General features: G+C 39.3%; 1 protein-coding gene across 2 annotated transcripts in view; it reads right to left on the reverse strand.

Moving 5' to 3' along the window:
- TMEM163 (transmembrane protein 163) overlaps window positions 1-15,476 on the reverse strand; it is an 86,224-nt gene that overhangs the window by 18,761 nt on the left and 51,987 nt on the right. For both annotated transcript variants that reach the window (XM_085067080.1, XM_085067079.1), the window contains 2 exons: window positions 14,416-14,459; window positions 13,224-13,315 (listed from right to left, as the gene is read on the reverse strand). In XM_085067080.1, the coding sequence (XP_084923206.1) occupies window positions 13,224-13,315; window positions 14,416-14,459 (136 nt within the window). The remainder of the gene's footprint in view (window positions 1-13,223; window positions 13,316-14,415; window positions 14,460-15,476) is intronic.

Genomic DNA, 15,476 nt, shown 5'->3' on the forward strand with positions numbered 1-15,476 from the left:
TAAAACCTGGATTATGCATGAGAAGGCAGTGCACACCAGATGATGTTCCTTTCCCTGTGATGTTTCAGAGAGGAAGACCTGCCATTTCTGCTCCTGATGATTTATCATAGAATCCCCTAGAGACCTGTCTCCCTTTGTTTGTTTGTTTGTTTGTTCTGCTAGGTTCTCCCATTAGAAATAATCAATGGAGCTTCATTCTCTTTACCACACCAGGAGAGATGTTTGGTAAATCTGGTCAGTAGCACAACAGAACCTGAAACTCCTGTTTCCTCCCCAGTCAGGAACTTGGGAGCTCCACAAAAGTTGGCTGACTTGCCTGAGGCCATTTGCTGAGCCAGTGACAGCTTGACACAACACACATAAACTTCCTGCAAGGACATGGTGACATTTATCCTGAAAGCCAAGCTTTTCTATCATCCCCAACAGGCTCAAACCAACCCAGCCCCAAATCTGTGAGCTGGAGAGTATGGATCACAATTCCTCGTGGCAATAACTACCATTGGATGCCCATTGAATGCATCATCCCTTTTATTTAAAAGCTCATTTTTTATTCCCTGCACACTTCTGAGGAACACAGGCAAACATTTCCTAATGCCCTGACCCCTGGCTGGATTTTGTTCCCATGTAAGTCAGAGAGTTTGGGGTTATCTCTGTAAACTTGCCAACCACCCAAGCCTTGCAGCAAATATTCTGCATATTGCCAACAGATACACAAAGACTTCAGCAAACTTGATCTGTTTCTCTTATTCTCCAGATCAGTTTCACTGTGGCAAAAGAATTCCCATCCACCTACTTAACCAGAAATAGCTAAAGTAGATAGAAGAGAAGGAAGACGATAACAACACTGACAAGTGTATTAATAGCAGACAGAAATACAGTCTGAGGTTTGAATCAACATTCAGTAGTCATATTTAGCAAGCCTAGATTCTCCTTTATATGCTGCCTTTTGGAATCCACAGCCATGCAAAATTCATGAGTATAGCACTTTAAGAAAAAAAACATGTTTTTTTTTTCTTTTTGAGTGTATTGATTTATCTGCAAAACCACTAGAACACAACACTGCAGAGTGTCTTCTTTTAATCTCATTTTCTGGAAAGAAATACTTTCTAACTAGACTGCAAATCATGCAAAATTCGACTACAAATGTACAAAATAAGAAACCTCCAAAAATTAATCTGAGTAACTGTGGTACATAATAAACAGGTTGCAATTGGTTATTGTAAGCATGCTCTGCTTTCACTGTATTAGACCACAAAAATTTTACTACAAGCCAGCTCACTTCCATCTGCTAACAATCACTGCTGTGTGACTGAAGAGTGTTTCCAGCTGCACATGAAGGGTGTTGGTGCCAAGGTGGTTGGCAAATGCAATTTCATTAATAACATTCAATTAAATTAGATGAACCAACTGCCTTTTCCAAACAAGTTCAAGTCAACTCAGGAGTACCTATAATAACTAGTGAAAGAGGAGTTATACAGAAGTGAAGTTTGACTGATAACATAGAGAAGAATTTAAAGATAGCCTTGTCCTAACCCTTACACACCTCCAGAACCTACTGAAGATAATGTCCTTATTTTAGCCAGTTAGTGTCAGAAGTTCCCTCTAAGTATCTACTAAATCATTATAATTATAATATATCTATAATGCAAAATAACTGGTTTGACAGGCAACAGAAAAGCTCTAATGAAGAATGCATGAATCTGGAATCTCCTCCAGTTCCATGTAACATATTGCTTCTGAAAAGAAGGACAAAGAGAGAAAATTTAGTCAAAACATTTTAAAACATTACAGAATAAGCTTTATTTGTTTTTCAGAAGCAATAAGCTTTCTGGAATCTTTCAGAATGCACTATAGTTTGAAGAATAATAGACTAATTCAGAAAGGACAAGGTGAGGGCATCTCTCTGATAGGCAGGCAAAATCAACTTTTACCTCAACTAAAGCTCAAACTTCCAAAGTTGGGTTTTTTTCTTTAGAGCAATGGCATTTGGAATGCAAGAGTAATTAAAACTACAACATTAATATTACAAATTTCACAGTGAAAGCACCAAGTCTTTAGTTTGCTGTAGGTGTTGGTAACTGATCATGATCTACCCAAGATGCTTCTTGATGTGTTTTGGCTGCAGTATTTGTGTGTGAAAACCCAGAAGACAATATGAAGTGTAATTCATTGTATTAGAAATGATCTCATCAGTTTTGTCAACTTTTCAGTATTACTTTGTCACAGATGAAACATTCTGTTAAATTGGCTGTGCTGCAGCCTCAGGCATTGAGAGTGAAATTGTTTAGACTCTCAAAACCATCAAAGGTTTTACACACCTTTGGAGATTTGGTCACTGCTAGCTCACTTCTAGTGGAATTCAGACTCTTGTATAAATCCTAAAAAACTAAAGCTTCATTCTGGGTGTGCTCCATCCTGACAATTTTCAAAAGACATTTTCTTGAAAGCAGTATTACAACCCACATACAACCCATTTATATTTATACAGCCCTATAAATACCCATTTTGTATTACAGCATCCCTGGATATCTGCACTACACCCATCAGCAGCAGATCAGGGTAACTGCATTACACAACACACAGATGCCACCTCCCCTCTTCCACCACATATTCCCTCTGTGGAGCCCTAATAGACATAATTCCTCATTTTAATGACAAATTCTCACAACTCATAAGGAAACCAGAAAAGAAAATCAATCACTGTAAGCACCTGATGGTCTTTCCTTTAATAAAAAATTTGTTACTTTGCATAAGTCAGTGGCTTTTGAGCAGGTAGCTATGAAAAGTGCTGAGATCCAGGGGCTTCCACCTCCACAAAGTGTCAATTTTCAAGCTGCTATTAGGAAGTTAGCACTTTATTTCCTCATTTTATCACAAAATGAGAGTAAGTCCAACTATCCAATTAATTTGCATTTAGCAGATGCAGAAGAACAGCCTCCTAATTCATGGATTTAGCCTTAATTCTATCTTATACTTTGCAATTATTTGTTATGATTCCCTACAGGTAGTGATAAGACTAAAATTCTGTAATATTGCCAACACAGAATTAGACACTAATCTCACTCAGATTTCTGTGGTGAATAATCTTCAACATAATGAAGCAATTTTACCTTGAGCATGGCCTTGCCACACTAAATACCCTTTACGTGAGTTGACCCCTTTCAGATAAAGAGGCTGCTCCTCCATGTAAGCATCAGTCTGGTTGATGTAAAGACTGCAGATTTTGATTCTCAGCCTACTTGTGTGGCAACATTTTATTAAAAATAAATAGATAATAGTCATGAAATTAAAAATACATGCTGAGCAGCAAGCCCTGCCATAAAATACCTCAAAAGAAATCTGGGAAAATCTACACAAGGGTGACTGGAAACAGAGTTTTTCTCATATCAACTGACTGCTACGAAATAGCTAATGCAAGAGTTTTCCCTTCTTAAGTATCATCCCATTCTCTTTCTGGCCAATCTTTACAGCAACACAGCACCAATGAGGGTTTGCAATGAAGCCCGTGGTAATTACTCCCCTCAAGTCAATCTGCTCTCAAGCAGCAAAGGTGGTGCAGCAGAATTAGGGGTTCAGAAAAAATTAGTGATGCATATGAACACAATCTGCAAAAATGTGTTAATTTTCTCCTAGCAGCTTACAGAGAGTTGTTTTGGGGCAGTGGGGAGGGAAAAGGGTCTCATGCACTTCATAGTTTGTCTGCTAAATCCTGGAAACTGTTTCACCACCACACTTCAAGTTCATTAAAATAATGCCTGAAATGTGATGACACCATGTGGAATACAAGAATCTTGTCAGGAGCAGTCTAATTGCTTCCCAATTTTGTTAACACATGACACAACTGAAATGCAACATTAAAAACCTAACTTTCTTGTCAAATACTGCACTATTCTCCCTCTTTTTTCATTCATTGCAGTATCCCAGGTCACTCACCTTTTTTGATTACAATCAAGTCATGGGTTTTTAGGGGGGAGGGTTGTTTTTTTTACTTTTACCAAAGTAAAGGGGCTCACAGAACAACAGAAGGGCTCAGGATGGAAGGAACCTCCAAAAATCAGCTGGGCCAAACTTTCATGGGAAAGGGAGCCTAGATGAGATTCTCTGGCACCCTGTCCAACTGCATCTTTAACACCTCCCACAGTGAGGACTCTGCCACGTCCCTGGGGAGGTTGTTCCAGTGATTGATTGATTATTCTCACTGTAAAAACTTCCTTCTTGTCTCAAGATTACTTGCCTTATTCATGGAAAACATCGCTTACCTTATTCACGGAAAACATTTTGATCATTTCAGCTGAGCTACGGGGTAAACATGACAAAAGGAGCTGGAAAAAAATCATTGTATGAACCACTAGCATTGTGCTAATATTCTTGAGACAGAAACTCTATTCTCACATTTGCAAAGCTGCCATCTAAACAAGCATCAAATTCCGTGGCAGCCCCAATACTACAAATAAAAGATAATACTTCTAATTTCTACATATATTCTGGTTACCTGAAAGAGCTGGTTTACTCTATTTTAACTCTGCATTTCCTTGACTGTTAAGAATCTCACCATGTTCTATTTTCCTAGGAGAAATGAGATCTCCACCATGGAATAACAGTGGAACAGTTTCCCAGAGAGGCTGTGGAGTCTCCATTCCTGGGAGTTTTCAAGACCTGACTGGATGAAGTTCTGAGTCACCTATTCTCACCTCACTGTGCTCTGAGCAGCAGCCTGTGCTGAGACCTCCTGGGCCCTTCAACCTGCATCATCCTGTGACCCTATTAATTTCTATTCACAAAATCTTTAACTCTGCATGCCCTGTCAAGATCTTTCAGCACTAATGGCTCCTAATAGCCCACAGAAAAGGAAATGCTAAAACCTCTGCAGGCTGTTTTCACCACTGAAGTGGTGAAAAATATTACTTTGCAAGGAACTGTAACATCACATTAAAATGAGCTGCAGGCCAGTAAGAGCAATATGAGCTCCAAGTCCAGGAGTAATGTGAGCTTCTTCAGCAAAGCTGAGAAAATCAGTTTTATGATGGATGCAGAACTTAACCTCTGAATAAACCTACCAGTAAAACCTCTAGAGTTTAAGTAAGAAAAAAGAATAAATTATAACAGTAATTATTTTAATAAGAACTGTAAAAGTGCTAAATCCTGTTTCCCTATGATTAGAATGGATTTTAATATTAGTGGCTGACAGAGTGAATATCATATATGGAATCATTCAGGGGAAGTCACATGATGGAAGGCAATTGCCCAAGAGGTTTTTGCTGTCAGAAGTTAAAAAAATATTATTGAGAATAAAGTATTCATTCACTTTCTAATTCTGTGTCTATACTTTTTTCTCAACTGTCTTCTCTATCTACCCACATGACAGGAGCCCGTTGATATCTCATTGCCTTGCTGGTACTTGTTTTCACTCTTTCTCTCCAAAACCGAATGCAAATTGCATTCTGTGACTGCTCCTTCATTAGTAACTTGGAACTTGCAATAACCTGCACCACATTTCTTCTAGATGAGAGGCTGTCAGCCTGTTTAAGCACAGCTAGGCTGCTCTCATTGAACACTGGTGTTATGGCAGCTCCAGAGCCTACTTACAGCAGCCTAGAAGTGTAAAATGCTAATTACAGCCAGCCCAGGATTTCTCTAGGGCTGCTGCTGCTCTGCAGTTTGCTGAGACAATTGCAGAAACATTTTTCATGAGGTCAACATCCAAAACTCTGAAGACTATAACATCTGCCTCTTAAACTCATTAAAAGACTTTCTCTAAAAAGAGAATTACTAGCCATTGTGACATATTATGGTAATACACAGGCAAAAGAGGCAGTATCAGCCTCAGTCTTGAGATTCCTGCTTATTTGTCATGCTCTACTGCTAACCTAAAGCTTCCTTGTGTCCAATTAGGCAGTATTATATTTTGGTGTAGCTTATCTATTATCTGATGCAGCTCCTGAAGAGGTTTTGTACACCAAACTGTACAGAACCACAGCTGGTCAGAGTATTTACACCTGCCTGGTGCTGGGTGAGGAGGGAGCAGAGTCAATTTCAGACACACTTTAAAAGGAACTAAGTGGGCTTGCTGCTCATCACACATGTTCCATAATCCACCCCCAACTGCCAGGATCCAGATCAGCATCATTACAGCTACTCCCTTTTTCTCACCACAAAAAAAAAACATAAGCCCAAACTACATTACACAATAAAGAGAATTCAAGTAATAGTCCAAATGACCATTGAAACTCAATTTTTCAATCACTACGTTAGAAAAGTATGCTCCAATATTAACGTGGTCTAACTTCTTCAAAGACAGGGAGGGGAAATGCTGTTTATGTCTGAGGCTCAGATTAGCTCTGCTAGGGAACCATTTCATGCTGAAAGTGTTATAGGCCTTCTAAAACTTTTATTATCCCTCAGGATTTCAACCAGTTGCTGCAGAACAGGGTATTTACATACTTTAACATCATGCAGCTGAACTGGTGCAACAGTTCCATAAATAATTCGATACTCCAGGTACAGAATATCTGCCAGAAAGAGCTAGCAGACATTTCTACAACTGGGGGCAGTTTGAAAGCTCTCATGACCTATTTTCTGGTTCCTAGGTCTGCACAGACTGTGCAGCTGCTCTTGGAGTACACCTGCTTTTCAACCACCCTCCTGGCTTGAGCACTGCTCCTCCACCTGCAGCAGATGAGCAGAGACTCTGCCATTCCCCTAAACCTGGAAATTAAAGCCTTTTGGGAATTTCTGTAATATTCATTTTTATGGTGATCATCAAATTGCAGTGCAGAAAACATCATATCCCTGATTTTACATACACAGACCTATGTGTAAACACTGGGCAATGTACACAAATATTGCTTCATCAACTACCAGTCAAGCAAGAGGAAAGGCTTTCATAGATTTTGGATCTAGCTCCAGTAAAATCACTGCCAAGCCTACAGATGCCACAGTTTTTGAAACAGATTTTAGAATATATAAATATATACATTTTCTATTTCATATTTAATGTAAGTTGTATGTGCAATGTTTTTTGTGTGTGCATACGTAACTGAAGGCATACATGCATTTCTGCCTGGGTAAGAGCAAGGTTTGTGACTGATTTGTTCTTGTCTGAGTATGGGATAATGAATTTATGGAGAAATTAGAGTGTTTATTAAGTCAGCCTAATGAAGCACCTTCAAAACTTGTATCTAGCACTGAAACTGGATGTAGAATTTTGATTAAATATTTCAGAAGGAAGAATGGTTTAGAAATGTTCAGTGTGGTTAAGGAGAAATTGTATTTCTCCTCCTATAAATCAGATATCCAAGCAGAGGTGAGCTCTCCTTTTGAAAATTCTTCACTGCAAGTGAAAGACATGCAAGTGTTGTGTGAGGATGAACTCATGGCAGCTGAGAACCACACGAGCTGCAGAGGTTGGTTCTGAGCTGTTTCCTGCTTGCAGCTCCATGCATTTGACATTTTTCCAGATCCCTTAGGTACTCCATTCACTCATCACAAAAGAGCTTTGCCTCCAGCCACAGAGGTTTGCCCTGAACTGTGGGTAGGTGTGGATTTTGCCATCTGTGCTTCCAGTCTCTTTGGTATGTATGGTATAGATAAAATTATCCACAGTTTTTTCAATGTGACTGATATGTTGGGTCTGAACCCAGAGGATTATTTTCATTCAACACTGCCTAAATAGACAGTGCTCATTTAGCCGGGTTAACCAGTGCAGCAGAGCCAACCCCCACATGAAAATTTAAATACAATAGAAATATGAAAAATCAGGGTGGTTTTTTTAAAATTCTGAGAACCAAGAGAGGATATGCCCTGAAACCATATAGATCAATATGCTTTCTTTTTGAATCAGAGGAAGAGAGAGGAGCCAGACCTAACTTTGCAGTATGGCAGTCACAAAAGGTGCCTCCTAACTCTTTGAAGCTTTGAGTGCAAAAGTAGGATACATCACAATTCCCATATTCCCTATATGCCTAATTACAATGCACATATATTCAGTATAACTTCTGCACTGCTGCCTAGGACCAAATGCCAGGGTAAATATTCTGAAGTGGTGTCACCTGAACATGAGCAAGACAGAATAAAGGGTTACAATTACTTTGGAAGGAGAGGCTCACTCCTAGGGTGTCACCTGCCATTTCCTCATCTGATTTCTCATCTCATTTCTGATGAGGAGCAGTCAAATGTCTTTCTTAGAGATTGCTTTTAGCTGAACCTAAATTAGAAATTCTTGGATTAAGCTCTTACAGTTGTGCTCTTCTGAATGTCAAAAGAGGTGAGAACACCAGTTCATCCTCCCCATCATTTAGGAACCTGTTAAACAAATCCCCTTCTTCAGGCATTCTTCACTCAGCCAATGGCTTCAGCATCCTGGAGATATCAAATCCACTGCCACAGCTGAGGTGTGGAGATGGCAGTTAAGTTACAGACACATAGCAAAGTGTTTAGGTAAAGTCTAATTGCAAAATGACTGTTTTCTTCTGGAAAAAAGCTTTCTCAGAATCAGGTGGAGGTATGACAGATATCTGCACCTGTGTGCCACACTGCAGACTCTAATTCCTGCAATTTTAATAATACTGATGAAGTTTCAGACAACAGCTTCACCAATATAAGAAATAGAAATGACATATTTCATTATGTATTAGGTCATGGCAACATAGAGCATCAAAACCTTGTTTAAAATCATTAGTCCATGATACAATTTAATTTTCTTATTATGTAATTAAGGAATGCATAGCCAGAGTCTGAAATACATAATCAAAACACCCAAACAAACAAACAAAACCACAACACCCAAACAGTGAAAGAAATATAAAAAATGTGTGTCTTCTGCTCTTGCCATAATCCTGAATGTTCACTCTGAGCCAGGTTTCCTATTTACTCTGGCACTGGGTTAAGAAAGATGTTGACAGACTGGTTCCTGGGAAACACAGAATTTAACTTGATACCATCAACAAAATAATATATAACAAACACCAGCTGCAACTGTCAAGAATCACTATGTTAAATATGCTGTACAGAGTTAGTTTTTGCAATAAAAAACCAAAGAGCCAAAAAATCCCAGGAGCAATGGATCCCACAGACACAGGCATATACTCAGTCCTGTACTGCATTGTTCAGAAAAGCAAGATCTTTCCAACCAACTGTACTGAAAAAGTTCTGTATTTTAAAGCTTTCCCACAAGGCTGTGTACATGTAGGTTGTTACTCTGTTTTTCCTATCCTTCCCTTTTTGGTGATATTTCTCCCTTTCTCCTCACACACAGATCCAGGTCTCCAACCCAAGTCCTTCATTCCTGAATTTAACAGAGACTAAGTGCTGCCCCTTTGGCTGTGCAGCCAGTGACTAGTCCAGTCTTCTGTTATGAAATTACTTCTACTGCTATTTACTGGGTTTATTTAAACACATGAAAAACCAATGGTTACTGCACCAGTTTCAATAAATTTCTTTCTTCAACATATTTAGATTTGCTTCAGCAACCCAATAAGCTAAAGATTTACTAAAGGGCAGAATATTCAAGACATTTACTAAATTGCTAAAGATTTACTAAAGGGCAGAATATTCAAGACATTTGTAATCTAGTTATGGACAGCAGGCAGAGGGACCATTCACATCTCTTTGTACACCTTGAATGCCTCAGTCAATGCTCAAATCACAAAACAGAACACTGGGTTCAGCCCTGTCCCTTGACAATCTGCTCTAACAGCTCTTCAAGCAGGGGCTTGGACTGATGACCTCCAGGGGTGTCTGCCATCCCCAGCCTGTCCACAGCACAGCATTGCACAGAACTCTCACCACAAAGCTGCACTCTGGTTTATCAGCTGCATCAGAGCATATTTCTTCCTCTTAGTTTCTCCTCTTAGGAAGAAAAATAAGGTATCGCAAAAATTTTATTTTGATTGTGAATTTTCATCTTTAGCAGAGATTAAAAATTGCTCTACTTTTTTCAGCACACTTTTCTTTCTTTAGTACCTTGATCATTGTTTTTTTGGTGATTTCTTCAGCACCTTTACATTTCCTGCATGTTAATTTACAACCTAAATCACTGAGCAAATCAAGTACTCATGAACTATGCATGTACTCTGACTCTCTTCACAGATATCTGCAGTCCTTCCCAACTCTTGCATTGCCTCAAGACCTACAATTCTTTCAAGGACTCTTCTAAAAAAGCATCAAATATTCATCCCACTCCCACATGCTCTTTCATTAATGAGCCAGAGTCAAGCAGTGTCTCAGGGCCTACAATCTTGCAGTGGTTTAATTCCTGAACATTTTAGCTGCAGCTTTTATTTCATGTGGGCACCAGTAACACAGCCAGGAGGAGTCTGGGCGGCCTCAGGAAGGGTCACAAAGCCCTAGAAGTGGCAGTAAAGGATTCTGGAGCCCAAACAGATTTTTTTATCAATTCTCCCAGTCCAAGTGAAGAGGTTTAAATGGCTGAACCTGGATAATCAACAAATGGTTACAGGACTGGTGCCACTGCCAGGGGTTCAGCTTTTTCTGAGCTGTGTGGTGTGGTTGACACCCTGGAGGGAAGGGATGAACCTCAGCCCAGAAAACAAGAGAAATCAAATGATCTAATAAAAATGAAACCCATGGAACTGAGTTAAACTCAGCAGGACACATTTGCATGATAGTTTCAGCACTCCAGTTCCCCTGAAGTCAAATGGAATCTCACTGGCTCCTCTCAGCAGAGCTTGGCACAGCAAGCACTTCTAGCAGTGCCAGCCCATCAAAAGCTGCATCTCCAACTGCCATATGGCCACATCTTCAGCAAGACTACGCATTTCTTTTACATCTTAGCATTTTATTCCCAGCATTTAATTCATAGCACATCATGAGTCAGGCTGTATTCTCTGTGCCTTTTTCTGGGGGTGTGTTTTTCAGTCTATGCTCTCTCTCAATGACGTCCAAGAGTTAGGACTGAATCAAACGCTGACTTTCCATGGGAGGCTTTACACTGATTTTAACAGATTTTGGATAAACCTCTTGCTTTCAAAAACTCTTCAAGTTTATGAAACAGGAAGTTTTATAAATTTGCAAAACATAATTAATTGGCAATTCCACTTGGCTTTTGCAAAGGAGCTAAGGATTTTTTCAGATATGTTTTTTCATACACAGAAAAAAAGTAATCTTTAACTCGATAAAAGACAGACCTATAAATAAAGAACTAAACTGAAGCTACTCTGGCACACCTTACTCTGGTAACCAGGCCCCTGCACTAAGGCAGAATATGGCCAGGCACACAGAAACAGGAATAACACACAGAACAACCTAAAATTTGCAGCAGGAGTCTGAGGGAGGAGGCACTGGCACACAGGAAACAAGGGTTGTGACAGACAAGGTGTAATTTTAGGCAGATATGATACAAAGATTATTCATAAGCTGAGCAAGCAGCCAGCAGGCGTCATTGCAACATTCTCCCAGCATCTAGGAGGGAGAATAATGACATGCAGCCTTTCAAGCAAGAGATTGATTAAACACAACAGGAAATTAGAAATGTGCCTCCCTCAAAAATCTGACACAGTAAGAATTGCCTTGAGCAGCACAACCATCTCACCATCTCTGTGCTGTCAGTACTGTGGTGATTCTCCTGTCAGCTCTGGAAACAGAGGGATAACCAGACTGACTATCCAGTGATTCATATTCCCAGCATATGGGAACAGTTTTTCACTTGGTACTGAACTCACCGTGTAGCCTTAGCTGTCTTCAACTAATGGGCATGGCAAGTAATTCACTGACTTAATTTAGCCTAATGTAAACCAGGGGGATTATATGAAAGCAAATTAGAAATGAGCATTAAAAACAGGAAAATATGTTTACTATTTTGACGGTTCACTTTACTGGCTTAGCCATAGGGATATGTTGATTCCTCTTTTGTATTGGGATTTATTGTCTCTTTAAAATACTTTACAAGGTTCACTTGAAAAAGCTCAGCAGAAGGAGATTTCAAAAATATGTTAATTGAATGTTGACAGGAATCTCTGTGGACACCCACAAAAGCAAGACACTAAAGAAATGTCTCTTCAAATCTCCAAATCTGTGCAAGAAGACTAATTTTAATCACATATTTCTGAATTTATTTTTATGAATCAATGCCACATCAGTCTTTTATGGCCTTTTATTCCAAACTGTTCTGTATGGAGCTCTGCCAGAAAGGAACTCTCAGCCCTGGCAAGCTGTTGCATGAGCCTGAGTTAATGCATGTAAAAATACTGCTTACTTCTCCTTAATTTTTAGAATAAGATTGTGAAGACAAGATTGAGACCCTCCAGTGTGGCTTTTTGTTGGTTTTTTGAGGGGGTGTTTTTTTTAGATCCTACCAGTTACGCAATGTTCAGTTTCACCAGGCTGCCCTTTACTGAAGGGACATCATTAGAGTTGTTTCAGCACAAAACCTACCTTATCCCCCTTTATTGTAAAACTGCAGTCTGTTCCAGGGGACAGTTGAACTATTTTCCAGCCAGATGGGATGCTGCCAACAACGGCAGCACAGACAAAAACCAAAAGCAGGCAAAAGTACTGAAATTCTCCACCTAGATGCATCCCAAAAATTGAGTAGGAGGTTAAAATCTTCTCTATGCACTAGATGGAAAAATTCTTGAGTCAATCTCCACCTGATCTTCTCAGCTACCACATGCATCACCAATAGAAATGCTGCCAAATGATGCAGAATGCAATTCCCAATGTGATCAATACTGCATTTCATATGTAAAGACTTTCATTTCCCCATAGGATATATATATAGCAAAAATTAAATATGAAAAAAGAACTGCTTGGAAAGTAAATATAAAGAAGACAAGTACTGCTATACTCACAAAAAAAAAGGTGAAGTGATTAATATTCAAACTTGTTAAGGGAAGTACAAATATAATACAAGCATCAATTTCAAAAAACAAACTCTAGTAAGAATAATGCAGTAAGATGCAAAATGAAAGATTTACAAATCTATTGCAAATACAGTCCATTCAATACAGATGCTGCTGCAAGGGGGAAAAAAACCACAAAGCCCTAACAATTGCTATGTTGGCTAAAGAGAAACTCAAAATCACAGGGAGGTTTGCCTAAGGAGAGGTTGTGTGTTTGGGACCAAACAGTCAGCTGGCAGAAGGAAAGAATACTTGCTGACCTGACAAAATGCAGTTTATCAAAGCTCTGGAATCTGTAGCCTCCCAGCTGGACAGCACAAGGCCTGCAGGCCCCTAGCAGAGGCAGAGGAAATTCAGTGTACTCACATGTACTCCCTGTGAGCAGAGTGCACTGCAGCTGCGTTGCTGTAACGCCACAAAACTATCGCTGACGACAGAACGTCCAGGGTGGCATCAAACTGAAAGAGAGACAGAGACAATTGTTTTGTGGGCCATTAAATGTGCCTTGCACTGAGAGCAATGCATTTACCGTGCTGCTGCACAGGCACAAAGCAGCTGCAAATGGATCGCTTTAATGAAAGCAGGATTTATGTTTATTGAATTGATCTTCACGCTTTTGCCATGTATTATTGCATAATGATACACTTCAGAGCCCAGAAAGTCAATCAAGGGATTAAAAACTTTTTATTTTCAATCTGTCACCTGTGAAGAAGTTAAAAAAACAAATCAAATTCACAAGCTGCCACTGTGGCACTCCAAGAATTAAAATTCTAATATTCCTTTTTTCTGCAGTCACTAATTTCCTGCAATAGATTTAGTTTAAACCAAGAAAATACTTCATTTTTCCAAAATCCTATCCAGATTTCATCCTATATGAATATATTATTCTGTATCATCAGCAAAATTGCCATGTTTTATTCCCCATTTATGCAGACATGATGTCAGGAACACTGAAAACCAGGCTTGTCCCACTGCAGGAAATTCCACTCCTGCGTCAAACTTCCTACAGAGTCAATCTAACCTTCAAATTTGAAAGCTAAAGATAAATTATTTGATATGAGTCATTGCCTGTTAGGAATTTTTTTGCTCTGCCACTAATCCAGAATGTCGTGGCAAGGACTAGAGAGGAAATCTGTCATTCCAAAGTCAATAGCAGTCTTACCATGGACTTCTATAGAAAGAGGATCCCACAAAGTTCAGAAGGGAACTTCAGAATTTGGCTCAAGTTCAACAACAAAACTGATTTTTAATCGAAAGATTTTGTATAAGAAAACCATATCTATCTACAATGATGATGATATCTATCAACAATTAGGTGTAAGCATTGATATTAACTCCAGGGTAAGAATTAATAGTCAGAAGCTAAAACCCCATAATTATATCATCTTTGCCATCCTTTCCAATGCTTGACTTTAACAATACTTTTTCTAGTCTGTTATTGATTTTGAACACAATTCCATGAATTTACCATAAGAAAAAGTACAGTATTTCATGTTCAGAAAAAGCCCATGGAAAAGAAAAAAAGGGTAGAGAATATTTCAATTGTATCTCTACTTACAGCAAATCCAAAGGATGATGCACTGTATCTCATTACGGAGACAGCTGAAGGAAAGAAAATATTATTTAGAATCACTTTAAATTTTCTTTGCATTTATTTTTCTTCTTCTCTTGTTCAAGAGCTACAAAACCAGATTGAATACAAGGATTTACTTTCACCCAATTCCCACTAGAACAACCTGACCAACACTTTTTTAATATCCACAAAATCGCCTTGTGCTGCAGGAAATGCTTAGACCATTCCAAAGGTACTTTTCTTTCTTCCAAAACTGTAATGGGAGAGACCTTTGAGCAGCAATCAGAAAATGTGTTTATGAAACAAGCTGTGTTTTAGATGTAGATTTGAGTAAAAGTGTTTTGAAACCACAATTTCAAACTCTCAGAAAACCTGACACATCTCAAAGTGCTCCTTGCTCCAGCCAGGAGCTCCAGGCCACCTGAACTGGACAAGAGAAAACTACCTGGGCCCATTGAGACTTCCTAAGTGCCATCTTCTTGACAAAAAGCCCAAGGGTAATTCACACAGCCCCAAGAAATGCTTCCAATCCCATTATATCTTGACTTCCAATGGAAAAACATAAGTAGGGAAGGTTTTGACCAGCTCTGAGTCTAAAAAGTAAATATGGTTTAGACCAGGCTAGACTAATAGACTGAAAATGGGCTAATACCTAGGAAGAAACCCACCAATTCTATAATTTTACTCCACACATCCTAATTTCATCACCTGTTCCCAATTCTAGGTGGCCCTGTGCCCAGAGGAATACCAGGGAAGCAGCAGGCAGCAATGGAAGAGGAATCTCCTGGAGATGGGAGTTCATCAAAGCACAGCTCCCCCAGGCTCACAGCAGCCCCAGCCAAGCTCTCAGGCACTGAGCAGCTCCAGCCTGCTTGCTGGTTTTTGTGGAGGACCATCTGAACCTGTGCTCCCTAAATAAACTCACAGAACTCTAGTTCCTGCATGAATAAGGCTTGAAATAAAGCCTAAGAGGATTGATTTTACTATTCTTTTGTGAACAGATTTCAGCCAACTTAATAAGGAAAACATATTTCCAAAAAAAAAAA

The sequence above is a fragment of the Lichenostomus cassidix genome, chromosome 7 (genome assembly GCF_008360975.1).
Source record: "Lichenostomus cassidix isolate B80296 chromosome 7, HeHo_3.0, whole genome shotgun sequence".
Taxonomy (NCBI): Eukaryota; Metazoa; Chordata; class Aves; order Passeriformes; family Meliphagidae; genus Lichenostomus; species Lichenostomus cassidix.